This window comes from Etheostoma spectabile, chromosome 14, assembly GCF_008692095.1.
Source record: "Etheostoma spectabile isolate EspeVRDwgs_2016 chromosome 14, UIUC_Espe_1.0, whole genome shotgun sequence".
Lineage (NCBI taxonomy): Eukaryota > Metazoa > Chordata > Actinopteri > Perciformes > Percidae > Etheostoma > Etheostoma spectabile.
This window is the reverse complement of record NC_045746.1, coordinates 23762459-23790229: the sequence shown is the minus strand read 5'-3', so window position 1 is coordinate 23790229 and position 27771 is coordinate 23762459. Positions and strand designations below refer to the sequence as shown.

At 42.1% G+C, this 27771-nt stretch overlaps 1 protein-coding gene across 4 annotated transcripts in view; it reads right to left on the bottom strand.

Moving 5' to 3' along the window:
- Positions 1-800: 800 nt before the first annotated feature.
- Positions 801-27771, bottom strand: part of dbpa (D site albumin promoter binding protein a) — a 29783-nt gene continuing 2812 nt past the window's right edge. Inside the window, exons 2-6 of one of the 4 annotated variants that reach the window (XM_032535855.1) lie at positions 20373-20661; positions 18722-18927; positions 1401-1654; positions 1007-1226; positions 801-976 (exon numbers count right to left, since the gene is read on the bottom strand). In XM_032535855.1, the coding sequence (XP_032391746.1) occupies positions 1011-1226; positions 1401-1654; positions 18722-18927; positions 20373-20661 (965 nt within the window). In that variant the 3' untranslated portion in view covers positions 801-976; positions 1007-1010. Of the gene's footprint in view, positions 1227-1400; positions 1655-18721; positions 18930-20372; positions 20662-25696; positions 25725-27771 lie in introns of those variants that run through there. The other 3 variants (XM_032535857.1, XM_032535854.1, XM_032535856.1) reach the window with 3 other exon arrangements.

Below are 27771 nucleotides of genomic sequence, written 5' to 3'. Positions count from 1 at the left end.
CCCCCCCCCCCCCCCCCCCCCCCCCCCCGCCCCCCCGCCCCCTTCGCCACGATCCCAAAACAATCGTTACTAAGATACTCCGGCTTGTCTCGCACCGTGTAAAATACCTGATTCAACCGTGATACATTCTCGGTAACGCCTCCACCTCCAACTAACCAGCTCAGTGAAATCGAAAATAGATTATCTGTTGTTTAGCGATAAACAGCTGGGAGGAACAGCGTTTTGTGTGGCCCCGTGACTGTCCAGCTAAGAGCCCCTCCCTGCCCCATATATAAAATATACAAAAGATTATCTCCAAAAGCCTCCTCCGGACTATCTTTGCTAATAGAAAAATATACAGTAATCCTATGTCAAAATCTCTTTGCGTCATGGACGAAAACCCTGCACCACCTCCTCCTCTTCCTCTTCCTCTTCGCTGGACTGGTCTGGCCTTCCTGCCCACTTCAAAAATATACATGTTTCTTTTGTCCTATTTATAGAAAAAAATTACACATCTGACCTCTCCTGGCTTGTATCCGTGCCTTGAGCTTAAAAAGTGAGACTTCACTGGCATAATGTGAATTCAACACCCTGTTTGAACTGGCCGGAGCAGCGGCCGGAACGCACTACCTGCGAAAAACGCCGCGCGACACCGGGCGTAAGCACAGCGCCGAGGGCGACGGAAGCTGCCGAGGTGACGCACGGTGATACGGCACGCTGTGTGGATTTCAGCGAAGCAGCAAGTACAAAGAGAGTCGAACTGGAAAACGTGGCGTCGCTGTGCTTTCCTGCCGTGACATCCTGAAGCCTGGACGCGCTTGTCGTGTTTGCGCCCGGTGTCGCACATTGCTTGGTGCAGATCTACGCCGGCCTTCCCCCCCCCTCGCCACTTCAACTAAAGTGCTGCTGTTGGTGGGTTTGCCTTGTACCCTTTTTCCTCATTTCCTCCTGCCCTCCCGCCCCTTCCTCCCGCGTCTCCTTCTTCTTCCTCCTCCTCCTCCTCCTCCTCCTCCTCCTCCTCCGCCGCCGCCTCACAAGTCTCCGTGTCGACTCTCGTACTTGTTGAGGATGTTCCTGCAGCGGCCCAGCTCTTTCCTCATGTCGGCCACCTCCTGGCGAAGGGCGGCGTTCTCCCGCTCCAAGAAGGCGGCGCGCACGGAGATCTGGTTCTCCTTCAGCCGCCGGGCGTCCCGCGAGCGCTTCGCCGCCTCGTTGTTCTTGACACGCCGGCTCCAGTACTTGTCGTCCTGTCACCGGCGGCAGTTTGGTGTGTTGTGATGTTTGGGGGAGGAAGGCAGGGCGGGAGGAGAGCAAAAAAAAAAGAAGAAGAGCGCATAGGTTATAAGGGTCAGGATGCAACTTCAGAACACAAAAACATAAGAATTTACCAGGACAGCCAAGAATTGTGGGAGATGTAGTACCTTCTGCTCATTGGGGACCAGCATCTTGCGGGCCTTCTTGATCATCGGCTGAGGTTTCAGCTCCTCGTCGGAGAAGCGGTGCCGCCGCGGGTCAAACGCCTCCTGGCCCGGCACGCTGGACAGCGCCAGGTCCGCCGGGTCGGGGTCAAAGTTCACCATGACGTCGCTGCTGCCGTTGACGGCCGGCGGAGGTCCGGAGGGTCCTGGAGGGCAGGTCGAAGTGGGTGACTGGTCCTGAGGCACCGCCCGTCCCCCTGGGAGGGAGAGAGAGAGAGAGAGAGAGAGAGAGAGAGAGAGAGAGAGAGAGAGAGAGAATGACTTAGTTTGTTGTACTTGCACTACCAGACCTTTGTCTACAGCGCTGTGGAGGAGGGTCTTTCTAGTCCACACAGAAGTCAGGGATGGGCCGCTGCAAAATAGCCTCGGGAAGGAACTTGTTTTGGTGGAACATGTGTACGTTCAAAAGTTGTTTTAGTCCTGGAACAGAAAACTCAGATTGGACACATTGGTCTAGAGAGAGAGAGCGGAAAGTAATGAAGATCCACCCGAAAAGAGCGAAATCTGGCGTAATTTCCGTCAACGGAACAATCCTGGAACGTCGTGGATATAGACTAACCAGACGGTGTCTGCGATGCTCCGCCCACAGCCTTCAGGTGGCGTAACATACACCCGCTGGCCGCCATATTGGAGCAGTTGATCAACAATGTCGATGCTTTAACACAGCGTCTGCATGCGCACAAGCTGATACTGTAAATATCAAGCAGAAGCACATTAAGGCGCTGTAGTTCGGTAAACACGGCGCAATAAACTCGGGGGTGAAGTTGCAACAACACCCCCCGTTTATAAGCCGACCAGAGTACGGATTTTTGGTGCGCACCAGAGTTGAAATAAAATGAGTTTTCATATCGCCCTGAACAAACCGGAGCATCAGACCAAACGCTACAGGCTTTGGTTCAAACCGGTGCTCTAACTTTAGCTTTAACTAATAAATCCACAAACCAACTGTCTTTTCATTTGGCACAATAACTTTATTTTGGAAACAAATTACTCTGATCTTTTTTGTCTTTATAGACACGGCCGTCAGGAGCTGGCGAAGACGAAGATTTTCAAAGCCTTAAGTCATATTTGGGCTCACAGGAGTGTTCTCGACATGCAGTGCCAGATGTGGATGCTGAGATTTAGCTGTTGATTGTCAGAGGGCAGAAGGTCGGCGGCAGGTCAAAGGTACAGCTAGACACGGGATGAGTTCATATGCAATTAATACGGGACCAGCAGGACTGGTTCATTACTAATTTAGCAGTTCAATCACCATCATCTAGTTTTATCTGCAGATTAGAGCCCATCTGCCCTCCGAGGGCGGCCACGGGGTGTCAGAGAGCAGCAGCCGAGCTAACGGCTAACACGCTAAAGATGAAAAGACAATCCACAATAGAGGTTTTGATCGCGGCAAACTCGAACTTGGGACTTCAACATCATCACGGGATGGGTTTCAACTACTGACTATGAGGACTGATACCGGCCTGTAAAAATAAAGTATAACACCTTCAGTTAAATTAATTTTCTTTGTACATTTACTGTTATTGTTCAATCAGTTATTTTTTTAATAAGTGTATTCCACTATTTTCCCAACAGCTTTCATTGTAAATCGCATCGATTTCAGCCAATGGAAATACACTATTTTGAAAAGCTTGAAAAGTCAGTTTTTAACATCCATTTATAGATCTCATCATCATCATTATTATATTTATAAAAAAAAAACTACTTGCAGACCTCACTGTCTAATTTCACCATATTTATTATGTTAATTTTGAGATTCTTTTCATTGTGGAGTGCACCAGCCTGCTTATGGCCAGACTGCATTTTACAACCCTGTTTTTTGATACCTTCAAATAAAGAAAAATCTTATTAATAAATAGTCTAAGCGGCCCCCAAATTTCCAGGCGTGAGAACATCTACATGTACAGTACATGCCAATAGTCAAAGCGATACCTTTGAATAAAGAAATACACTTTGATGTAAAGCACATTGTAAGTGTTATTATTTTATTATTTTTAGTACAAGTAGTATTTCTCATTATTTTCAGGGCGTGAAAAAAGGAGCTGATTTCGATCTATTAAAATCAGCAACAGGCAACTTCATTGGTTTTTGTGTCGTACGCAGGTCAAGGGAATGGGGGTGTAGGAGGGTTTGGTGGAAGAAGTATTCAGATCCTTCACTTAATTAAAAAGTACTAATACCACACTGTAAAAATACTCGAGTAAAAGTCCTGCATTGAAAATGTTACTTTAGTAAAAGTAGGTAAACCATCATCAGGAAAATGTACTTAAGGTATTGAAAGAAAAAGTACTGTATGTTTGTCCCCCCCCCCCTCTTATTCTAGTCTTTTGATAGTTTCTTACACATTTAATAACAAGTGCATGCTGGGACTCTACCTACTCTCCCTTCACTTCTCCCAGCAGCATCGTGGCTGTGCCGTTTCCCACAGCAGCCACGGTGACACGCTTTATTTCACCACCGGGTGTCGGTATCGAGCCAGAGACTCTGAGCGGGGCAGCGGGTTCACATGATGCTGGATTTACCACAAGCAGGACAGATTTAGTTTAACCCTTTGTGGTGCATTCACGTGAGGAAAAAAGCAGCTCGTAGGACAGAGCACGGAGACAGAACGATCATATCTGAACCACAACAAGGAAATGAAACTACATCAGATCCGAAATCACATTTAGTAATGCTTGTTTGAAAGACAACACATATGCGGGTTGTTTGCTTGTGCGCGGTCAATGTCTCTTCCACCCCAACCCCCCCCCCCCCCCCCCAACTCGATTCCAGCAGGCTTTAAAGGCATGACATTTCACGTGTGTGTGATGAAAATCAATGTTATGGAAACATTACGATACCAGAAATAAAAGAAAAAAAAAGAACACAGTGTTGCTGATTTCTGTTTAAGTCCTTCTCAGATGATTGTTAGTAAATGGGGGTGCTTTTCCCCTGTGGTTATTCTGCTTTAGCACTGCCTTTCTTTTCTGAATGTAACATATAGAACCAAGAATACCAATTTTCAGTTGTACAGTCTCTCTGCACCAGCTGCTTATCAGACGAGTCTTTATCTGATTTAACTTGATTTGTCTAACCGTTTCCTCTCTGAAATACAAATGTTAGTTGAGCAATTATCCAGCACCAGGCAGAACTGTATTGTATATTATGGCAGCATTTGTAAGACGGTTTTTTACTATTATTATTATTTTTAATTGTTTTAGCTCCAGACTCCAAGCCACAGATTATGAATAACTGCAGCTCACTGACCAGTACATCGACCACAACAGTAGTGGACAGATGTCACATACTTGAGCAGAACTAAACAGAAAGGAGACGTGCTTTGCATATTTTTGACTTGTAAATACAGTTTTACCAGCAGCGAGAGCAGAGATGCCATCCAAACTCCCTCTCATTAACCACAGATTTTAAAGAATCAGCTTGAAATGATGTACAGTCTTTTGCGTTGTTCTTCACAGAAAACAAGCAATGTCCTCAGCCATCAGAGACTTTGTGCAACCGTTTTCTAAACCTGGAAATGTCAAGTCAGAGCAGCACGACTGACATTGATTTACTTGACTGCCGCTTTGAGCTGTCAGTGATTTTATTTTGCGCGTCAACCACAATACCACAACAACCAAATCCTCTGCAGGCTCGGAGAAGTCAGGCTGATGTTTCAATGGCAAGCCGGGGGTGCAACCATTTCAGGGGAAGTGCATGCAGACGGTCATGCCCCCCACCCCCTCTACACCCTCTGAAATCCAGCTGAAAACACTTGACTACACACTGAGAGAGCAGTGCTGGTACAACAGTGGGAAATTCGGGGTATTTACATTTGTGAGTGAGGACGTTCGAGTTCAAACTTGTGTCAAACTAAATTGTTCTTTTTGGATGATTGTGTTTACATCCAATCATAAGAAGTGTGTGTGTGTGTGTGTGTGTGTGTGTGTGTGTGTGTGTGTGTGTGTGTGTGTGTGTGTGTGTGTGTGTGTGTGTGTGTGGGGGAGCTTGACTCCTCTTTTCCCCCCTGTGAATTTGATCGGCTCTATTTGTCCGTTAATATATTGGAGGTGTTCTTTCCTAGACTCTTCAATTTGTTATTTACTTATTTTATCATATTATCTACTTATTTTAATACGTCCCTTAATTTTTCTACTTACTGTTTTTCTTAAGCTTAAGCTTTCCACACACTTGTATTTAAGATCTATACATGTTGTGAAATGTAACCACATTTACTACTTTTATCTCAACTACTAGTATCATCTACCCTGTTTTCTCCCAGCTTAGAGCTCATATTTACATAACCACCAGTGAGACGTGAATGCATCATCCTACTGTAATTGGTTTCAGGCCAGACCAAAGAGTGGAAAACTTTGAGTATTTGGTTGGTTTGGGCTCACACTGCCCAGCTGCAATCAGACCAGGGCTTATAAACAAAAGTAAAATGGATTCCCAAATACAGAAGCTTTGTTGATTAGCCAGAGTGTCGCTCTGCAAAGGTTGACAATTTGGCTTCAGGTTATATTTTCAGTTTGGTTTGTCAGCAGGATTATGGAAAAACGACTTGCTTGATTTTGATGAAATTTGGTGGAAGGGTGTAGTATGGGCCAAGGAAGAAATGGGGGCAGATACAGTAATTATTTTTCAAGACCCAAAATGAATGCTAAAGTTTCTCAAGTCAATAAGATCAATAAGATAAGAAAAACCTTTATTCGTCCCACAGTGGGGAAATTGCGGTTTGCAACAGCAAAGTTAAGAGATTATGATATTATGTGATATGTCAGTGTTTGTTTTCCGCTGTCCCCAAGTGGCCTAAAAAACTGATAATGCATCTCATGAATTTCAGCATCTTTGGATTTCTGGTTATCTTGTACAGCACTGGGTGGTTGTGAAATTACGAGACCACGCGAGAATCGTGGGATACTACGGAAGCCCTGAAAGGCAAGGTGGGAAAAAAAGTTTTTCCAGGCATTGTTAACTCGTACGCACAAGATAGTTTCTCCTAAATACGACTTAAACTTAGGTGCTAGCAATGAGTAGCGTCTCCTACATAGGAGATACTATCCCGTAAACACATGAAAATCCATCTTCTCTCTTCAAGTGAAGCGTTAGTGTAAGAACAGCTGCAAAATGAACCAATCAGCGTCCGGTAACCAGCTACTAGCTGCTATAGGCGTGGTTTACATGTTTGTCGATCTCATGCAAAATAACAAGGGCGGACGTGATAGACAGATAGTTTGTCCAAGTACCTGCCAGGTACCATATTTTTCTAAAGTGCCTTGCCCTTTAGCCAAACAGTTTCCAATGACGACTTCTCGGAGGGTTCTGTGTTAACAAACCGTCTGGCATGTCAGGTTAGATTTTTTGGACTGATGGCTGGACAATTTACGGTCGCATTTTACAGATCAAATAATCAAAAAACAGTGACTCCTCAGCCCTACATCCATCCTTGAAGCACCCACTACGTTCAAATACATGTTTACGCACGTTTCTTTGGATGTGTTGTTTACGACCCATATTGCAATGAACCCTATATCCTCTTCTTTATCTGTCTATACGTCCTCTGGTCCATCTGTTTGTCCATAAAGCAGCGACTCCATCAGATGAACGGCTGCTGGCTATATCTGACTCCCTGGCAGCTGGACGGGGTTGATCCTGGATAAGTCTGGCCAAACCCCCGTCCTAATGACAACCATTTTGGGCAAAAAGTTGAAAATGATCCAAGAACATGGATCCCGCTGCTGCCGGGTAAACAAGCGCCAAGCGCAGCTTCGCCTGGCTTCATTTCCTGTCTGTGAACAGGAGCCATTTGGACGAAGCAGCCGCTGACTCTCGGATTCTCTCTCTGCTTTCATTAATTTATCTGAGATTATGTGTTTTTCTCTTTCTGCATGTCGCTCTGCCTGTCAATCTCTGCTTCTCCCTGTCTCATCTGTCCATCAGTCTACAGTCTACAAAGTGCACCTTTGTGCCTTGTATTTCATAATTTTTTGGGGATTACTAATACTCAACTCTTTTGAGTTTAAAATGGACTTTTTCAGGCCAGAAACATCACACTAAAACCAGTGTTTCCACCAGAACTGCAACACCAAAATTCCTGCATTAAAGTCAAGACTTTTTAAGGTCTTTGAAGGTCTCTTTCAAGGACCCTACGGTTTAAAATTAGAGCCTTCATTTCTTATTCATATTCCTGTCAAGTCACGAAAATCCTGGTTGAAATCCTTCATTTAAAATCAGCTGCTGTATCATCTAAAATCTCCATCACAGGATTGGCCTCAGGATGTGAAGCGTCGATCCTCGGATGAAGCAATCAGAAGCATACTGATGAGTTTGGGCAATGGATTGCAACTTGAGAACGGAAACATTTACAAAAAAAAAAGCCTTTTCAAGGTCCAACAGAGTTTGATAGAAGAAACTGTAAACTTGCTCCAGTGTTCACAAAGCATGCTGGGAGAAACCAGCTGTAGTGGGCAGAGACGCCCACAGAGGCAGAAAATAGACAGGTTGAGGTTGGGGAGTCAGGTGAACAACTCTTCCTCCTGACTAATCGCATACTTGATCTAACTTTACCTTCACTTGATCCACCTACACATGAAACCAACAGCTGAACACAACAAACCCACTGCTGCTCTCCGGAGGGGTTGTGGAAAAGGCATTTCGGGAAATGTAGGAACCTTAACAAAAACTGAAGTGGAAGTGGGCGAAACGGGTGAAACTCAAGATGTGACTAAAGCACAAAAGCCTCCCCAAATACACTGAGATTCACAGGCTCGTCATCGCCATAAACCGTAAGCAGGACAGAACGTTTCGCTTTGAAATCCGTTGAAGCCTTTTTCCTGTTTCAGTTTCTTCTTATGTAAGAAGGGAAACAATAACTGGGGACAATGGTTATAATTATGCTAATTGTACAAGGATGGAAGTGATAATTAGCTTCTATTGTGATTATTGTATTTTTTATGTTTTAAAGTCTGTTTGCATTTAAACTCCATTCGCTTTTAAACAGAGTCTGAATTGCTTTGTTTCATGCTTTACTGCAACAATACATCTAGTGATACAAACACTACTTTTGTGAGAGAATCAGAAAAGATTTATTGCCAGGTCAGTAGCACTTACTGGGAATCCACTTTGGTTTGGTGCATAAACATATTTCAACAGAAAAATGATATCACTTTTTGGCTTTTCATAAGAAAGAGCATTTATTAAATATTTTGGATGTGTGTCCCGGTACCTTTGTCGTCTAAGGTGCATGCCATGTAATCACGCCACGCACCTTGATCACTTTTCATGTATCTCTGCAGTCTCTACTGTCAATTTGAGCTGCAAAGATTAATGGAAAAATCGATAAGTTGGGAAATATTAAATTAATCAGGCGCCTGGGTGGCTCACCTGGTAGAGCAGGCTTCCATATATAGAGGTTTACTCCTCGGCGCAGTGGCCGCAGGTTAGACTCCGCCCTGCGGCCCTTTGCTGCATGTCATTCCCTTTCTTGCTCCCTTTTCATGTCTTAAGCTGTCCTAAACAAATAAAGGCCTAAAATGCCCCAAAAAACATTTTAGAGTGGCCTTTCATTGTGGCCAGCCTAAGGCACACCTGTGCAATAATCATGCATCTTGATATGCCACACCTGTGAGGTGGATGGATTATCTCGGCAAAGGAGAAGTGCTCACTAACACAGATTTAGACAGTTTTGTGATCAAAATTTGAGAGAAATAAGCCTTTTGTGTACATAGAAAAATTCTTATATCTTTGAGTTTAGCTCATGAAAAATGGGGGCAAAAACAAAAGTGTTACATTTATAATTTAGTTCAGTGTATATGTAAAATATATCGCCAACTATATTTATATTTCAAAAAACATTTAATCAATAGTGAAAACACCTTGAACTATGAAATTTCCCTTCAAAATTTGATTAACTGCACAGCCCTATTACTAATAAAAGTAGTCGTAAGGCGCCATTATACTTGCTTTTAACGCTACACGTCTGCAAGATGCAATTCAGCATATGAACATGGGGGCAGTATATCATAAGTATCATATCACTACTAATAGAGCAGTCTTAGCAGCAGCAGTATTATTAGCTAGCGTCCATAGCAGTCCTGTTTTACTACTAACAGAAGCAGTCTTAGCAGCAGTAGCAGTGTTATAAGCTAGCATCCATAGCAGTCCTGTTTTACTTCCTATTTTACTATCAGATAAAGAGCACTTAATTTCCTGTTGAGTCCACTCTGAGTGGAAGACAGGCAGACAACCTGTGAGCTGTGCCAGCAGCTGTTGGTGCCAAACACAAAAACATGGGCTGGGAATTCAATACACATGTGGATGGGAATGTGATATAGGAAGTGTGTTACATAAAGAGGGCTCCCCTCCCTGTAACGTAAACACAGCAGCTATGTTTGGCTTCTTCCTCTCTCAAACACACCAACTGGACCTTTAATCAGACGTATACAAAGAACACACACTCCTTCGGGGCTGCAACTAACAATTTTTATTATCATTGAATGATCTGTTGTTTATGTTTTTGGTTAAGGGCTCGATCTACTTTTATGAAGCCCAAAATGGCAAATAGCTTGTAAAATATTTAATATTCATAGATTTATGAAGATGCAAAATAAAAACGATTCAAATTAAAATAGCTGTTGACTAATCGGCTGTTCACTGTACACACACACACACACACACACACACACACACACACACACACACACACACACACACACACACAAAAACAAACACACACACACACACTGATTTCTGCATCGTAATTTGGGATTTCTAAGTTTGATTTAGTATATAGAGTTTTTATAATTATCTATTGAAAATTGACGTTAGTTTTACTACTTTAATACTTTATCTTTTCAAAACTGTTGATTGTGTTTTAGCTAGTTGGTATAGAGTGACTTGTATCTTATAAAAATGTACTAATGAAGCAGACATTTCTAAAATGTAAATTACATTATCTTTTCATTAGCGTTCAAACAACAAAACAACAACAAGAAAAAGCACTACTCAGAGTTGAATTTACACCAGGCTTTTTAAATACTATTTCTTTTTTGTAAGAACACAACGATCACTTTATTATTATTTTTCTATCTCAGTTTAAATCTTTAACATCTGGTTTTTGTATCAGTCCATGGTTTGTGTCAGACAGTACATGTGAACTGTACACACCCAGCAGCAGGCTCGGACTCGCCTCTGCACACACAAACAAACACACAGCCAAGCACGTGCACGTTCATATGACTGTGCAAGAATGGACACACACAAAAAGTAATTCAGTCCAGGTGACACACCCCGCCAGTCTTGTTCCTTATGTCAACACACTGACTGTTATGTCAGCACGTGTTTTTAAATCACCGCTCCCGCTTTGCCAATAGTCAGATTATGAGACACTGGACTCATGACGTGACATATAGTGTGAGATTTAGCTTTTTTTTTTTACTGTATAACTGCATCCGAACGTCAGTATTTTGTTCATGTTGGGGATAAATCCAGGCTCTAACGGTTCTCCACACTGACACTGCTCTCCTTTACAAAATACTACTACCATACAGCAAAGCTTTTTCTGCTTTTTACATGTTTGAAGTACATGAAGGAAAACCTCTGTATGGGGTCCCATTAGTGCTGCTGTGTTGAAAAAAAAAAGCTTTTTACTTTTCATCAGAATATGATGATGAATTCAAAGAGAAGATCTGTGCCGAGTGAGACTGTCCTCACTAGACATACAACAGTATTAATACTATTTATTTGAACGCCATAATGGTCATGTTTTCCCGACAAGCAACCTCTTGTGCAAATAATAACTCTGTAAGAAGCAAAGTCTTAAGCGGAGTGACGTAACAACGCTGCAAAACCTCTTAGGGTGGTGGTTAAAGCCGCTGACTTAGACATGCGATGTTGCTTTCTTCTAACGGTGATCATAATCTCCCCAACCTTAAAGGTGCAGGAGGTAAGCCTTATAAAGCTTTCTGTCATATTTGCTGAAACTGATCCTATGTCCGAGAAGAACTACATCCATCCATCCATCCATCTTCATCCGCTACAACTAGAACTAGAACTACATGAAGCAGGTAATTGCCGTGTGCAATGCCATACAAACAAGGATGATGCAAAGGTATAAGATCTGATAAGGCCCATGAGGTCTCGCTACATAGCTACAGAGCGCACCTGGTGCCACAGGTGTATGGCGCAATAGACGGGACTCACTCACCGACCGATATATCGGCGAGCCGATATTGGTCATTTCCCGATATATCGGAATTGGAATTTATAATAACCGATGAAAAAAATTTAAAATTAAAATATTCAATCATCAGAATAATTTATGATGACAAATAAATTATCCTGATAAATGAATTAAAAAAAAAAGAAAAGAAAAAAAACGGACTGTCAACCATGTTATGGGTGTTGGTGTTGCATAGTTTGTCCACCAGAGGACGCTCTACAACGTCCCTGTTGGCAACACTGACTTTTTATTTTGTGTTTTTGTTCAAAGGACTTTAAGTTTCATATCTTAACTTTTTCTACATTTTATTTATCAGACCTTATATGATGACCTAATATATTTTGATGCTCCTTTGTTCTGTTGTGACAATAAAACAAATTACTATCATATATTTTTAGTGAGAACTCATAAATAACTACAAATAACTAATGTTAGGGAAATTTGTTTATGTTTTGTAACGCGTTTCTGGATTATTTTTTAAAAATTGACAGTATATTGGCCACTATATCGGCATATCGGATTTTTAAATAATCAAATATTCGTATCGGTATCGGCCTTTAAAATCCTTTATTGGTCGGGCTTTATACTACAGGCTGACATTTTGCGTCGGCACTCCCGGCAGTGCGCACTGGGCGCGCGGGCTTCACTTCTGACCTGTACATGTGCGTCTGTTGAACCATAAAATGACCTCAGACTTAATCGCAATTCATTATTTATTCGGCAAATAACGTTTCCATCGGCGTTTATTGCATAAAAGCGTGTGGATGGGAACATAGCTACTGCGTTGCTGCAAACCAATTATCATCTTATGTTTTATTTATTTGTTATGCAGTGCTATTGTGCGTCCGGACATGACCTTAAATGACACGCATTAGCACATCATTGCTGGAAAATAAGGACGATGGTTTGTTTATGCAGGTGGTGTATTCTGCTTTCATAACCACAAAGGTAGCAGATCAAAAGAAAAGCTCGTCCTGTATGACTCATTTTTAAAAGGTCAAATGTGTTTTGAAAGGTACTTACAAATAATCATACTAGGAAGCGATGCCACGCTATTTTATTTTGGGGGAGGAGCATGCTGCCACTGTATGTCAATGTGAATTGGTAAAGTTATTAGACATTAAGTAGGGTGTCTTTGCTCAATAGTTTGTATACTGCTACACAAATACCTGCTTTGAAATTCAATTGAAATTCTCTTGCTGGCTCCCTTCTGCCATGCTCAAGGTTTTATTTTGCTTCGTCCTCTGTGTTTATTCTTTCTGTAATCTCCACTGTTTCGTTTCCTTATCTCGCTCTCTCTTTATCTCCCTGCACTTTCCTCCAGCCACGCTCTCTCTCTTTCCTCCCCTCCCCTCCCTCTCTTGCATGCTGGCTCTCTCTCTCGCTCCGATGCTTTCTGCAGCGGCACGTGACGTGGAGGCCGCACATGGCCCGAGCGTGTGAGAGAGAGCGAGAGAGATTTCAAAACGTGCAAAGCGAACGCTCTTGAGTCGCTCTCCCCCTCCAGCACTGCTCTCTCCCTCTCCCTCTCTCCCTCTCCCTCTCTCCCTCTCTCTCTGTGCACTGTTACAGAGTGCAGAGTCAGTGTCTTGGTTAACCCTTCCCTCTCCAGGATTAATCACAGCCCTGAATGTTAAATCACTGACTGCCTCGGCGTGGCTTCATCCTGCACTCTCCTCTTATAGACGCTGGTATTTGGTTTCTGTGGTTTACTGCTGGGGAAGTCATGCTCCATGTGTCATTCAGAAGGCCAAGGACGGTTTAATCAGTGCTCAGATTGTTTGTCTGCAAGAGAAAGTGACTGCAGCGATTTTGACTGCTGACCTTTTCTACGTACTTAGTTTTCCTCTCAACGGGGAAAACAAAGAAATGCAAAAGATCAAATATATTTATTTGGTCTCAGTCGACTAACACCCACGTGATTTTGTCGACTAATTAATAAATTGATTTAATATAGACAGATGCGTAAATATGAGTTTCTCTACAAAGAATCATGCAAAAGCAACACTTTAAATCTTGTGTTTACCAGAGATGCGCTCGTACGTTTCCTGGATCTAAGTCATTTAGCATGAAAAAAAAACATTGTCATGTTTAATCAACTACTATGGGGCAGCCCTAATTATTATAAATGCTTATTTTGAAGAATGCAGAAGAGCAGCTCGTCGGCCATAAATACTGTTAGACTACTATGGAGAGCCTACAGCCATCTGTGATAATGCACCTGAGCTAAGTGCTGGTATGTTTAACATGGTAGTGTAGCATGTCAACATGCTAACGGTAATTACAGGAGCACTAAACAGATAGTAGGCTACATGCTGAGGCACTAGATGAAAAGTAAAGGGAATTTAAAATTATTACAATTCATCCTCCGGGGAAAAATGAATGTGTGCTCAGATATTCACAGCAATGTATTTAATAGTTGTCGAGATATTTCAATTAAAAAAAAACAATGTCAACCTCAGGGTGGCGCTAGAAGAAAAGTCATAGGATAGCCACACTCATTACAATACATCCTCCGGGAACCATGGATGACTGTGTGAAACGTTGTGCCAAACAATCAAGTGGACGTTGAGATATTTAACAGGATTGAGTAAAAACTAAAGACAAAGTCATTGTTTTTGTTCAAAGTCTGAGACAACCTGAGGGCGAAGAGATATACGACAACCCATTTTTCTGATGATCAAACTGAAACTGTTTTTGAAAATGAGGCCTAAAATCTTAATAACTCAAATGCCGGCTGCTTTGTTTAGGGTCTGAGCCCGTATTCCACTATATTCGTCTTTTTATCTGTCCTTCCCACTGAAACTTTACCACTTCTGCTTTCACGGGCAGTCTCTTTGCGTGTCACACTGTCAACACGATTTTAAAAAACTGCACAATTTGGTGGACAGATCAGGGCAAAAAGAAACAACTGACTAGCTCTGGGGTGTTTTTTCCAATTTGGGATTTCTCTCTCCAGGTGCTTTTTTTTTTTCGTGCAGACATCTCTTGTGTTCTCTCTGTTCTACAGTGAAATAGGTAATCACCATTAAGGGCCGCTTTAGTAATAGCTGTGGTAAATGCGTGCAGCAGATGCTTCTTTCTGCAACACATCGCAGTTCAATGAGTTCATGCGTCCGGGCTCAAGGGAATATGAGGCTTCAAAATCTGCCTTTGCCTAGGAAGGTTTGTTACTGAGAGAACTGACCTGGAAGTGTCCAAGCTGCAGCCTGATAACAGCTGATTTGAACTACAAGATGAGGTGATTCGTGTGTTACTTTAAGGACTTTTTCTTAAGGGGGAAACAAATAACTGCTCTAGCAAGGAAAACAATGAGACAAGGAAGACAATAAGACAAAATGGCTTCACTAGCTGAAGCACAGATTGGATAAGGCTGCAGTTGGACAAATTCTGTCCTTTACTAACTAAAATATCAACATGAACAGATTGGACAAATGTGGTTTCTGATTTTTATACTGGGAAAACATGTTCTGCTGTTCTGGAAATGTTGGATGTCTTCTGACTCATCCAGCAAAATGACTGATCATCAAATATTGATCATGTTTCAATTTATAGATAAAACAAGGATTTTTGAATACCTTACTATCAGTAGAACAAACTGATGGAAAAACAGGACTTGACTACTATTACTTCTGGGTTTCTTAAAATACCACTTGCAGCATTAACAGTACATCACATTCTTGAGAGACGTGGCTTATTAGCATTTTCAGTTTTTCTTGTGTGTAGGATGTGTGGGGATAAAATAAAATCCAGGTGAAAATGGGTTGAAACCATTCTGGATTACAGTGTAAAACCCATGTATATTAAATGTAAAATCTGGTGACAATGACAAGCTATATTGGGAGTTTTGAGAGACTGCGAATGACATCAAAGTTTCGCTAAAATCGTGATCCTGGTTTTGTGAGGTGAGGAAAAGCAGAAAGAAAACCAACATCATTTTTGGGGAATATGTGTGTCAAGCTCCACCACAGCTGTCTAATCTATGCAGCGCTCCGTTTGAATCCTCGCAGATGTAAATGTAAAAAACTAACCTTGTAAAAACCACAGCTGCGTGTTCTCCCTCTGAGCTCTATTTTGCCCTGAATAAATTCAAATCAAACCAAACATGTGCATCAGATCATTTGTATTATATATATTTTTTTATAGTCTCCATCTATTCTCTGGTTGACTCTCTCTCTCTGTAGCTCTGTAGTAACACTTCAGCTCCAGCGACCTGAGGGATTTCTGGCTGAATGCATCATGCTCAGCCCAGTCACGTGTTTATAATTCAAAATAAAGAGGACACACACACACACACACACACACACACACACACACGCTCAGAGCCTCGCAGCAGTATGAAGTGGTATTCGCTCCACTGTAGCTCTGCTGCTTCTTTTCATGCATCTCTCTTCTGTCTGTGTCTCATTTTCAAATTTTTGTTTTTGCTACTTTTATTTTTTCTTCAACTTTCTCTGCCGCTCGTTCTCACAGTGACACATCTCCTCTCTCATTGTGTATGACTCATAATGAAAAGACAATGTTCACAACACAGAAAAAACATATGAAGTTGATTATCACTACTTGATAAAAACAGACCCACAGAAGTGGCCCGTTCAGGGAACCAGCGGCTGGTTGACTTAAAATGAACAAACCGCTGAAACAAGCAGACACAAACAAACATGTCACGTCATTCCTTATCACACGTACCGATGCCATATTTGTAGTTTTGCGTGTGCACCTTAAGCTAGCAGCTAGTGTTTTAAAGCTAATCAATATTTTTTACATTGTCAATGTATCAAATGAAAATCAAGAGTGTGAAAGGTGTTGCTCGCAGTGACGAATCCACAGAGAATAATATACCAACTCTGTAGCATTTTAGCATCTTTCAGCTCATTGTTTTGATTCACTCTCCGGGCTCTCATTGGTGCTGTGTCCAGTAGCAACAGGAAACAGTGTTCAATTTCAGCTCTAAAAAACACAGTGTTTGTTACCTGCTCAGCACCAAACAGCAGACAGACAAAGTTATCAACCAGCCGGGGAACAGAGTGGAGCTTTAGGCAGCTAAGGAAAGAGATACTTCCTTCAGGAGTTAGCCAGCACCAAGAACAAACTTGCATTCCCCCGGGTGGTCAGAAACACGACTCCAAATGAATGCTAACGTTGTACAAATAGCGACTGTTTGCTAACATATTCACCACTTTTATTAGTCAGTGTTGTTTTTACAGTTTGACGCCAAGTGGCCAAAAGAAAAGTCAATTAATGCAAGTTTAACTACGCTTCATGCTGGCAGGCTACAGAACGACAGCAAGGAAAGAAAATAAATCGCTTCTCCCCGGCCATGGTGCAGTTTTAGCGTGGTAAACCTGCAACCTTTTCCAGCAAGATGGATAGTGGTCCTTGCTATTTTCTGTATGTAGAGTATACAGTAAAAATTAGGACATCAATTCAATCATTCATCAGTTTGATTCCGATTCACAAGCCAGATTGGATTACATTTCAGAGTAAATTTGATATCAATTAGGTGAGGGAAATTTCAGTTTCATTATCAATTTTGCTTGGCTGTAAAAGAGATTCTCAAAGAACTTTAGCTGTAAGCAACCTTTAGATTTTTATGATTTTTTTGTAATGCACCATGTCTACATTAAGAATTTAGACATTAACAATTTATCCCCCATGGAGCGTTCGGCCCATGTTGGCTGAGTCCTGGTCATGTCTATCCACTGTCACTAATTAATAAAGGGAAAAGCAATAAGCAAATAATGTCCCCAAAAATGGGGGTCAAATCACCTCATCCACATTGTAAGTGGCCTGTGGCTCAGAGGTAGAGTGGTTGCCCCCCCCCCCAGTGACAGTGAACCCCAAGTTGCTCCCCCGATGCTGTATGTGTAGCTAATTAAATGCAGTAATAGAATTTCACTACATTGTACTGTATGTATGTAATGAATAAGGAATAAAGTTTGTACGTTTGAAAAAAAAGAAGAAGCATATAGGGCGCCCGGGCAGCTCAGTTGGTGGAGCGCGGCGCCCATATGTGGAGGTTTGCTCCCCGACACAGCGGCACAATTTTAATTAGACTCAGACTTAGACTTAGCTTTATTAATCCATTTGGGATGACTCCCGCAAGGAAATTAAAGCAAAGTAAAGTAAAGTAAAATTGGAGAATCGATTATTTTAACCCAGCCCTGGTATACATATGCTATATACCTGCATTAAAGTAGCATCAGAGTTCTGCTTCTCTGAAGTCTGATAAATCAGTGTGAACACTTTTACAAAACTCCATCACTCATCTCACCCTTTAAATGTCTATACAGCCGCTGAACATTTACAAAAACACGTGGCAATCTGTCGTCAATAAATCATCACGAAACGATCTGTGATCCATTCGATGGCTCGCAGGATTAAAAGACATGACCGTCAGCATTATGGAGAATGGCTTTGGGGTTTCAATTAGCCAGAACTGGAAGTTGTCTGACTGAAAGACGAGGGAGAAAAGCTCTTCTGATGTTCCTGCAGTTTGGTTTCACATCAAAAGCAGCAGAGAGAGGAGACAATAAATTATGAATATGTAATGGGTGAAACTGGAGTGGAGCTGGAGAAAAATGTGTCAGCCCTTTATCACACAGCATATAATTAGACAAAAGCCTTCTCTGGTTATTGTTGAAGGAGTTAGTTGGGTTAGTTAATGTAATGTATCATGAGTCTGTGTCCTCATTAGTGCCAGATCACATTAAAGCCTTCGCATGTGCAACTTCAAAAACTGTATGTCTGGAAGAATTAGCTGGTGCAGAAATGTTGCCTTCTCACGTGAAGACGTCAATATAAATCTCGCTGTCGACTTCTCAGGATGCAATAAGAAAAGCTTTCTGATTTCTGACCAGAAAGTTGTTTTAATTCTATAAAATGTGAATATTTTATCACCTCCTTCTGTTTAAAAGTCTTTAGAGTGACTCATAAAGTGAACAATTAACTGATAATGTATTAAATTGTCAAAAATTCCTTAAAATTTCCATCTTAATGGGTCAAAATGGAACAAAACAGCACGACAGCACCCCCCTCTCCCCCCCGAGTGAACTAATTTACTCACCATGTAGACACTCAGGTCCTCCCATAATGCCTTGCGGCTGCTGCTGAAGTGGCAGTGGCGGCGGTGGTTGTGGCTGGACGGTCTCCAGTCCCAGCAGCGAGGAAGAGGAGGACGAAGAAGACATGGAGGAGGAGGAAGAGGAGGAGCAGGGCGGAGGGGAGCTGGGGGGGCACTGGGAGCTCTGGTTGGGCACCGCCGACTGGGAGCTCTGGGAGGAAAGGACATGTAAAATAAACAACTTTCTTTCCAAGTTATGAGATGATCATCAGACTATATCATGATGCCGACAAGGACAACAGCACGAAATCTGGTCTCATCCAGTTTCAATAGATTCAAATTAAAAGGGAGCTTTGTTGTAGGCAATGGCAGACTTCCATACAGACAGTGTGGCATCAACTCGTTTACTCACAATCCCCAAAGCCATTCCACTTTAAGAAGAAATATGGCGCTTATCGGTGGCTAGCAGACTGACTAGCAAATTACAGTGAGTGAGATAGTGGGAAAACATCATGTCCTGGTTATATATATGTTATTTCTTTAACTTTTTATTACAGAGCTTAACAGTGACCGCCCACTTTTTGGAATGGCTCCAGTTCTGGAAGTGATTTTCCATATTCAATTGCTCTATTGTCTCATTAAATGCTTATAAGATTTAGTGACCCTAAAACATTTGATTCAGCGCCAAAAAAAACATTTTAAAAACAGCAAAAAAAAGGCAAAGGTACAAGACTGTACATAAACAATCATAGAGTTCAGCAGTAGAAGCTCGCTATAGCCGCTCGCGGGTTTACCGGTAATATCTCCACCAATCAGAGAGGTCTGTTCTGCTTAGGAGTGTGGGTAGTATTCTCCACGACATTGTGATAAAACGTTTTTAACCATCATTTCACAATCTTGTAGCTCGTGGGAAGTCTACCTTGAATGGTTTAGACATTATGACTAATGATCAAAATCCTTATAGAGAAAATAAATGAGATTTTCACTTGTAGAACCACACTATTGCCCTTATGTCTTGCCTTCTACACTTCATAAATGGACCATTTTATTGTGTCAGTGTCATATATTTAAACTGTTTGTAAATTAGCTGAATCGGATTATTGGTGTTAATGTTGCATTTTATTTAAATGTAACTGCCACGTAAAACTTGGCTACGAACACCCTAAGATAATTAACTTACAAGAAAGATAGCAAGCCAACCTGCTAGGACACAGGCATGTTAGCTAGCAAAAAAGCTAGCAAGCTACTCTCAAATGTTTTTTAGCAGCTAGGAGACTTGTTTTGTCTCTAGATATGATGCTTTTGAGTTCTGTACGGTGGCTGGCCTACACCACAACTTTATCCACGGAAGGAACTTAGCCTAAGTGAGTTCAATACGTTTGTTGCTAAATTAAACAATGTCATTAGCTAGCTAGCTGGCTGACACAGAAGCTAGTTAGCTCACTGAACTGCACTGCAGATTCAGAGAAAAACAAATGAAGCAAGGACATTATTATTGTGATTTTAACTTCTCCTTGTTAACCATCCTAATGGGAATGAGTGTTAAATTTAAAAAGGGGCACACTGATACACAGTGCCCACTGAAAATAAATCATTTTCCTTGCAGCTTGGTGAGGCTGAAGTGTGGTTTTTACCACTTCAGTTTTGGTTTCACATCAGTCTTACCTGGGAGGGGATCTGGGCGCTGGTGGAGCTGGGCCCGTTTCCGTGCATCCCCATTCCATTTTCGGTCAGAAACTCCTCCAGGTCCATGTACTGCAGCTGGAACAAGCCCCCGTCACACGGCAGGGTCCTCTCCCACAGCAGTGGACCCAGGAACGCTGAGTTGGGCCGCAACACGCCGGGCCCAGGCGCCCCGCCGACCCCGGCGGGCCCTCCAGGGCCTGCGCTACTGACACCCTGCGGCTGTGAGTCTTCATCGGAGTCCACAGGCTTGTCTTTGTCTGGAGAACAGGAGAAGTACTGAATGTCATCTTGGTGAAAGAAAAAAAACACTCCTATCCAAAGACAGTGATTAAACCTCTTCCTCATCTCTGTGTTTGCGTTGAAGGGTGAAAGGAAAGACGAGAGATGATTACAGCTGAAACTGTGCAGCTAGAAAAGCATGAGTCTGACCATCGGGGAGTGAATATATTCAGTATTTTGCTGTGAAACAGCATGAGACTGAAGCTGCACTAAGGTTGATTATCTCTTTGTTTACTGTAATCAAACTGCCTTCAGCTTAACGTTGCAGTGATTTATTGACTCTGCATAAAACACTTTCAAACTAATGCAGTCTTACGTTCCCAACACACTGTGTCCACTTTGGAAATAGTGTCGTTCCATTGCAAGAGGATGATTCTATCTTTAAAAATGGCTCGTTTGAACATTACTATATATGATAAACTAAAGCAAGGAAGCTATCCATGTGTAACCTGACGCGCCAGATGGTTTGTTAACACAGAACCATCTGAGAAGCTATAACTGGAAACTGTTTGGAAATGTGCAGGCATTTAAAAAAAATATCTGGCAGGTCATTAGATGAACCGTCTGCCTATTATGTCCGCCATTGTTTTGAACCAACAATCAGGGAGGCTGGTTGGTTCAGTTCGCTGCTGTCTGGACACAAACGCATAACTTGAAGCCTGACAATTCTTCTACATTCATAAGCTTGACAAAATGGATTTTCGTGTGATATGCATTGACGCATTATGTTGGATTCTCGCGTGATCTTGTGATATTGCGATAATCCAGCTGCCGTGCAAGGTAAATCCATTGGGGAGCCCCAAATTTCACTTTATTGATTTCAATCCCCATTTACAAAAATGATGAATTCGAAATACTCCATTACACACTTTGTACTGGTGCTGGAAGAAAGAGTCTGGTAGCCAGATGGTCACAGGTTTGATCCACTGAGGGTAACACACACACACACACAGGCGGCGTGTGATGCACACACCCATGCCTATTCTTTTCTATGTCAGATATGTTCTATTTAACGCTAACGTGCTGAATTTGATACAGTCAGGGGGTTTGCTAATACAGCCTCACTTGGCCTGGTCTTTAGATTTTGCTGTGTCACTGTCATTACTAAGTCAGTTTGCTGACTTTTGACCCTTCTCGTCTTGTGCTACTGCTATGTTTTTGTATTAATTTTTTATCCTGCCACATGTTTAACTACAGCTGAGCAAAACTTATATAGATTTGCTAAAATGTCTCATGATCACCAAAAGACCTAGCCTGACGGGTCTGGGAGCTCACCATTGGCAGGATTCATTCTGAGGGGCGGGATAAGCGGTTGTCTTTCAAACTCCCTCTGCACGCAATAGGACAGCGCTCCAACCAACCAGAGCAACGCTAGCTGACATATTAAACTTAAGTCATATCCGGTCGGCAAAACTCCAAAACACATCTTACTTTTTTAAGAATGACTTCAGTGCTTAACTCCAAGTCTTCCAGAGCTGCCACCAATGCAGCAGCCATCTTCTTTGTTTCCATGTAGCAGGGAATTCACGCAGAACCGTCGCTCTGCCATCCTAATGTTAAGCCCGCCCACCGACTCTATACACGATGTGATTGGCCTGACCAGAGTTTGGTTTTTCCAGCTCGCAAGCCAACGGAGAGTTACTAGAATGACGCTAGCTGTAAATTAGATTTGCTGCCGCTAGGGTGCATCTAGATTTCTATGCTACAAAAGACCTTCTGAGAGCCTTTGAGCAAGGCACAAAATGGACATTTGGGTTTAACACTCTCTGGCTCCTTTTTTGGACCTCATTTGTTATTTAAAAAAACTCCTTTCAGGCTGATATTTAATGGATAGATAGCTTTTAAAACACTTTTTTTCAGAGGTGATCCAGATCTTGCATTTATCAACAAGAAGCTGCATTACAATCGTGTGCATCTGTGTCAGAAAACAGTTTTAAAAGACAAACAACAATCAACAATCAGCTCCAGAGGCTGCATTGTTGTTTGATGAACACCAGCTGAGGGTTTTATTTTTGTGTCCTTCCATTGTGTGAGGCACTTAGTTGCAATCATTGAAAGGCATCTATAAATAACTTTGACTTGACTGACCCTGCACTCTGACCTCCCACAGAGGGAGGGGGTCTGATGGAAAGATAGATATAGACATCAATAAATGGCATCACCAGGGTCAATAAATAAAAAAATCCTGCAAGTGAACCAAGAACCAAACCTAATTGCAACACATGGAATGAATTGTCAAAGTGTTTTGAACCCTGATCCTTTGATAATATTCATACAGAATGATGCCTCCAAAATTAAATAAATGGCACACTGAATAACAAAACCCAATAAAAGAGCAATAAAAGAGCATATTTAACCAGGGTGGGGAGGACAGAGCAAGAGAGAGTGATGAGAAAGAGCGAACAAGCGGGAAAGAGAGACTGAGGGAAGGCCGGAAATTTAAATTTAAAAGGGATTAAAGAACATAAAAACACTGGAGATTACAACGTGAGAACAGCAGAGAAGGGATGGAGAGAGATGGAGGGAGGGAGAAATAGAGAAGAGATTCAAGGCCAACGTAATCCCTCTGCTATCATCATTATCTTCCTCATCTCAGACTGTCTGTTTAATACCAAACTCACAAGGTCTACATACTGAAAGAAAGACAGAACACACAGAAAACAGGGGTTAGTAGAAAGGCACTCGGAGACTGCAGACCTCCACCAAGGCCAATGGTGCATTCACATGCTCCTTGGATGGTGCCACTGCCCGAGCTGGAATGTTGTTCTTTCCACTTCCGTTTGTTGATGTGTTGAAAAGCTATAGGCTACATTTACATTGCTACGTTTTGGTTTAAAAACTAATATCTTTCGCTACATTTACACCACGCATTCCCCCTGCTCTGGCGTTTGAGGAGGCCCTAAACCGGAGACATTGGAAAACCCTTCTGTCCCCGCTTTGGTTGGGAATCTCTGGGATTGTGTTTCAGTCTCAACAGCAGCAAAAGGAGACCTTTGGCAACACTGACAACACACATTCTCACTACCATCAAAAAACAACGCCTTGTCAGGCGCCTTAGCCCTTTTTTGTTGACGCAAAAAATCAGAGGTATCTTTTTGACACTCTGGGTGGGGACTATTAGCGCCACTATTAGCGTTTTTCCATTAATGGTACCTGCTCGACTCGCTTCGGCCGCGGTGCGCCGTCCTCCGTTGCAGGTTAGTACCGCCTCATGCGGGAGGTAACCAGTGGCTGGTTGTCACGGCAGGGAGCTGCCGTGACCTAACGCCACTCACACACACACAAAACGTTAAAGGTGTGTTGTTTTTTTAGTCTTGGCACGTTGCCACAGCTAGAAGGCAAATTAGTTTCAAAAGAAGCTGGAGGCAACAACAACAACAACAAAAAACGCTGGATAAACTATTCAAACACAGCGGGTTTGTTCGCCCCCCCCCCCCGTCTATTGCTAGCAATCATGACGCCGTAATTAGTGACGATTCTCTCCAATCAGTCTGCAGGTATCGCCTCATCTTGCTTGAGGTAGTACTACAAAAAGTACCTGTTAGACTTTTTTACATAATGGAAAACCAACAAAGGAGAGTAAAGTAGATACCATGCAGTGGAAAAACGCCCTATTTGACGTTCTCTGGACTTACATCTAGCCCTTTGCCGTCATATTTAGACCAGTTTTGGTTCAAAACTTTGCTTAAAAACCAAAATGTAGCAAAGTAAATGTAGTGCATAGATTCTGGTGCCCCCATGAGGAATTCTAAGTTATGACAACAACATTTAAACAGCCCGTCAGCTGTTTCCAGTATTTGTAAGACAACAAAGAGCAAATAAAACGGACCACGTGAGACATTAAATACGATCGGGAATACATTTTTGCGATTATTCGACACCACACGAATTCAGTACAATGGCCCCCGCAGTGGTAACAAAGGTGAAGACTTATTTGTGTATGCGCCCTGTGATTCGGATCTGGCTCATGCTATGTACAGTAGTGTTTCCGTAATCCTCAAGACAGACAAACCGAAAACATAGACATAAAGGAACAATCCAAAGTATTAAACCGATTTAAAAACATGTCATCCCTTTGAAAATGCACATATTGTACATAAGTGTTGCAAGGCAACCTACAAAATGACAGTTAGACCTGAATATTTATATAATGTTAATATAACTGTTTAAATGATGTTGACAGTTTGGAGTCGTCGGCCACTACTGGTTGGTTAAGGCCTTTCAAAGAGGTGTATGGGCTGGGTTTCCATTTAGATGTTGAAGGTACATATTAATCAATAGAAAATCAGCAATGTTATGTGTATATTAAGAGCTGGGTTATCGAGATGATCAGCTGGTGGGGCTTATTCTGCAGTCAGCTGCCAATAGACCTCTGCAGAAGAAGAGGATGTAGGTTTTTTCGGAAATTGTCGGCTTTTTTTTCTACATGTTTTGGGCGCAAATTCAAAAATGCACATAAAAATGCATTTATAGTAACATCAAAAAGTAAATCTAATTACAGGGCTGAGTAATTCATACTATGAGATCAATATTTTACAAACTGTTGTTGCAAAACAATATAGTTGACATTTCAAAATATATCATTTAAGGAAAAGACACCAATACACAGGCTAAAGCAGAGCAGAGCCTATCCACGTCGCTCGCTCCAAACAACACTGCATTAAACCCAAGCAACTAATTTAGATTGTCCTGACGAATTTCACTTCTTATTGTGCTCTGCAGCTAAAGTCAGCAACACTGCATCCCAACTGTATGAACCATTGTTGAGGTGACAAGGAAAATGCAATAACAGGAAGGAATAATTTAGTGATTGTGCGTACTTCACTACAAAACACAGCTGCCGATGTAGCTACAACAACCTGTAACGTAGGTTCCTCCTGCTACAGTGATGTGACAGTAACTTAAGAGCACAAATAACGGGATTTAAGAGTATATATTCTCTAATGCGTGCGCACACGTGATACATTTTGAAAGACCCCAAGAGCAAATCTTACCCACAAATTAAAAACACACCTGCTGGCTCCATAGAAAGGAAAGGAGAGCAAAATGATGATATAAAAGCGACTTGAAGAGAAATGAGGAAATCCCTTTAAGAGCAGCAGCAGGAAATGAATAAAAAGAGGAAAGCGAAGCAGGAAGATAGAATAAAAAGAGGAGCAGGAGGGGAATTAGATAGAGACTGAGATATATACTGTAAAAGATGAGGAGGAGGAGGAGACAAAGCCTGAGAAAAATGTAAATCAGCAGAGGGACTGAGGTAGAGATCTGATGGAGAAGGCGAGCAAGACAGGAACGTGTGAGAGGGGGAAAAAACTCAAAGACATGTGAGAGAACGACAGAAAGAGAGGAAGAGATGTGATGGATGGAGTGGGTGTTTGTGAAGGCGGAAAACAAAGCTATCCAGGAGAGCGAAAGAGCGGAGCATCGACGAAGGCAAAAGGCTTCGAGAAAGCCAAAAAACATCACACGACGACAACATCCTTTCCTTTTTAGCACGCCCCTGAATGCATCACCTATCATTAGGATAGTGTGCACTCTATGGGAGCTGACAATGAGGCTTTAGCCGGAGCTGCTTTCTGACTCCATAGAGAGGCTGTCAGCTGCGCTCACCATCATCATCTCCTCCTCCTCCTCCTCCTCCTCTTCATAATGCAAAGGAACCAAAATGAGCTGCAGTTACACCACAAATCCACCAGGGGCCGCCAACCAGCAGGGAGCGTTTGGACAGTCCTTGTTTTTCTCCCTGTGTGTGTGTGTGTGCGTGTGTTTGTGTGTTTGTATGTGTGTGTGTCTGTGTCTGTGTGTCTGTCTGTGTGTGTGTGTGTGTGTGTGTGTGTGTGTGTGTCTGTGGACATCATTATCTCAATCTTTATCTGTGATTCGAACGATTAAACAAAAATAGAATAAATAAAAGAATAAGAAAAAGGAGGAAAAATAATGATATACACACACTGACACATTTAAAAAGGGATCATGAAAAGCCTAGGCTTGTCAAGTCTTTATGGACAAGTGCACAATCCGACATTTTTAGGCCTAAATAATACAAAAATATACTCCAATAATATGTCCTACTCTATCAGGCTATTAATAAATTAAAAAAGAACACAAAAAAATACCTCACAGTGACTACAGAGCAATCCAGAAGGGAATAAATGTGCGTGTCCTCACAAGTCCAACAAAACCGGTGTGTGTGTGTGTGTGTGTGTGTGTGTGTGTGTGTGTGTGTGTGTGTGTGTGTGTGTGTGTGTGTGTCAGCAGCTGACTGGGAGTTATGAATATCCACACAGCAAGAGAGAGCACGGAGAGGCAGCCTGGTTAATATTTGCCATGGCAGCTGGTGGATGGGAAACCATTCAATCCCACTCAATAACCTTTATTTAAACAGAGCAGAGAATTACAATGCCACCGCCGCCGCCACCGCCACCGCCGCTGTTTTGGCTTTTTTTTATTTTGATGGCATCCACTCCAGATCGTGCTTCTTTATTCAAACCCTCTTTTTACCTCCTCCTCCTCCTCCTCCTCCTCATGATCATTTCATTTCACCACCAAATGCAAAAAGGAAGCGTTTGATATAAAAACCCAGCGGGCCAGAAGGGGGGAGGCTGAGGTGAAAACAGAGTGTGTGAGTGTGTTGGATCAGCAAAGCCTGTCTTTTACAATCACACCCACTCAGTCACACACAAACACACACACAAGCAGCAATGACTAATCACTGTAATATCCCTGTGGTATTTCTGCAAAGACTTATATTGATTAACGGCTCTCTAATGAACACTTATTGTTGTTTGTTTCCGCAACTAATGGTTATTTTGATTATCGATGCATCTGCCGTTTGTCTTCTTGATTAAAATGTCAAAATAATAGTGAAATATGCAGATTATAAACTCCCATTGCTTGTTTTGTCCGACCAACAGTCCTAAAACCAAATGTATTCAGATTCATTGTATCAGATTTGACAACGCAGCAAAAATAATCGCATTAAAGAAGCTTCAACCAAAGACCTTCTGGCTTTTTTACTTGAAAAATGTTCTGTAATCGAGTAGTCTGGATCATCTGAAGTGCATTATCATGATAATTGCATGACATCC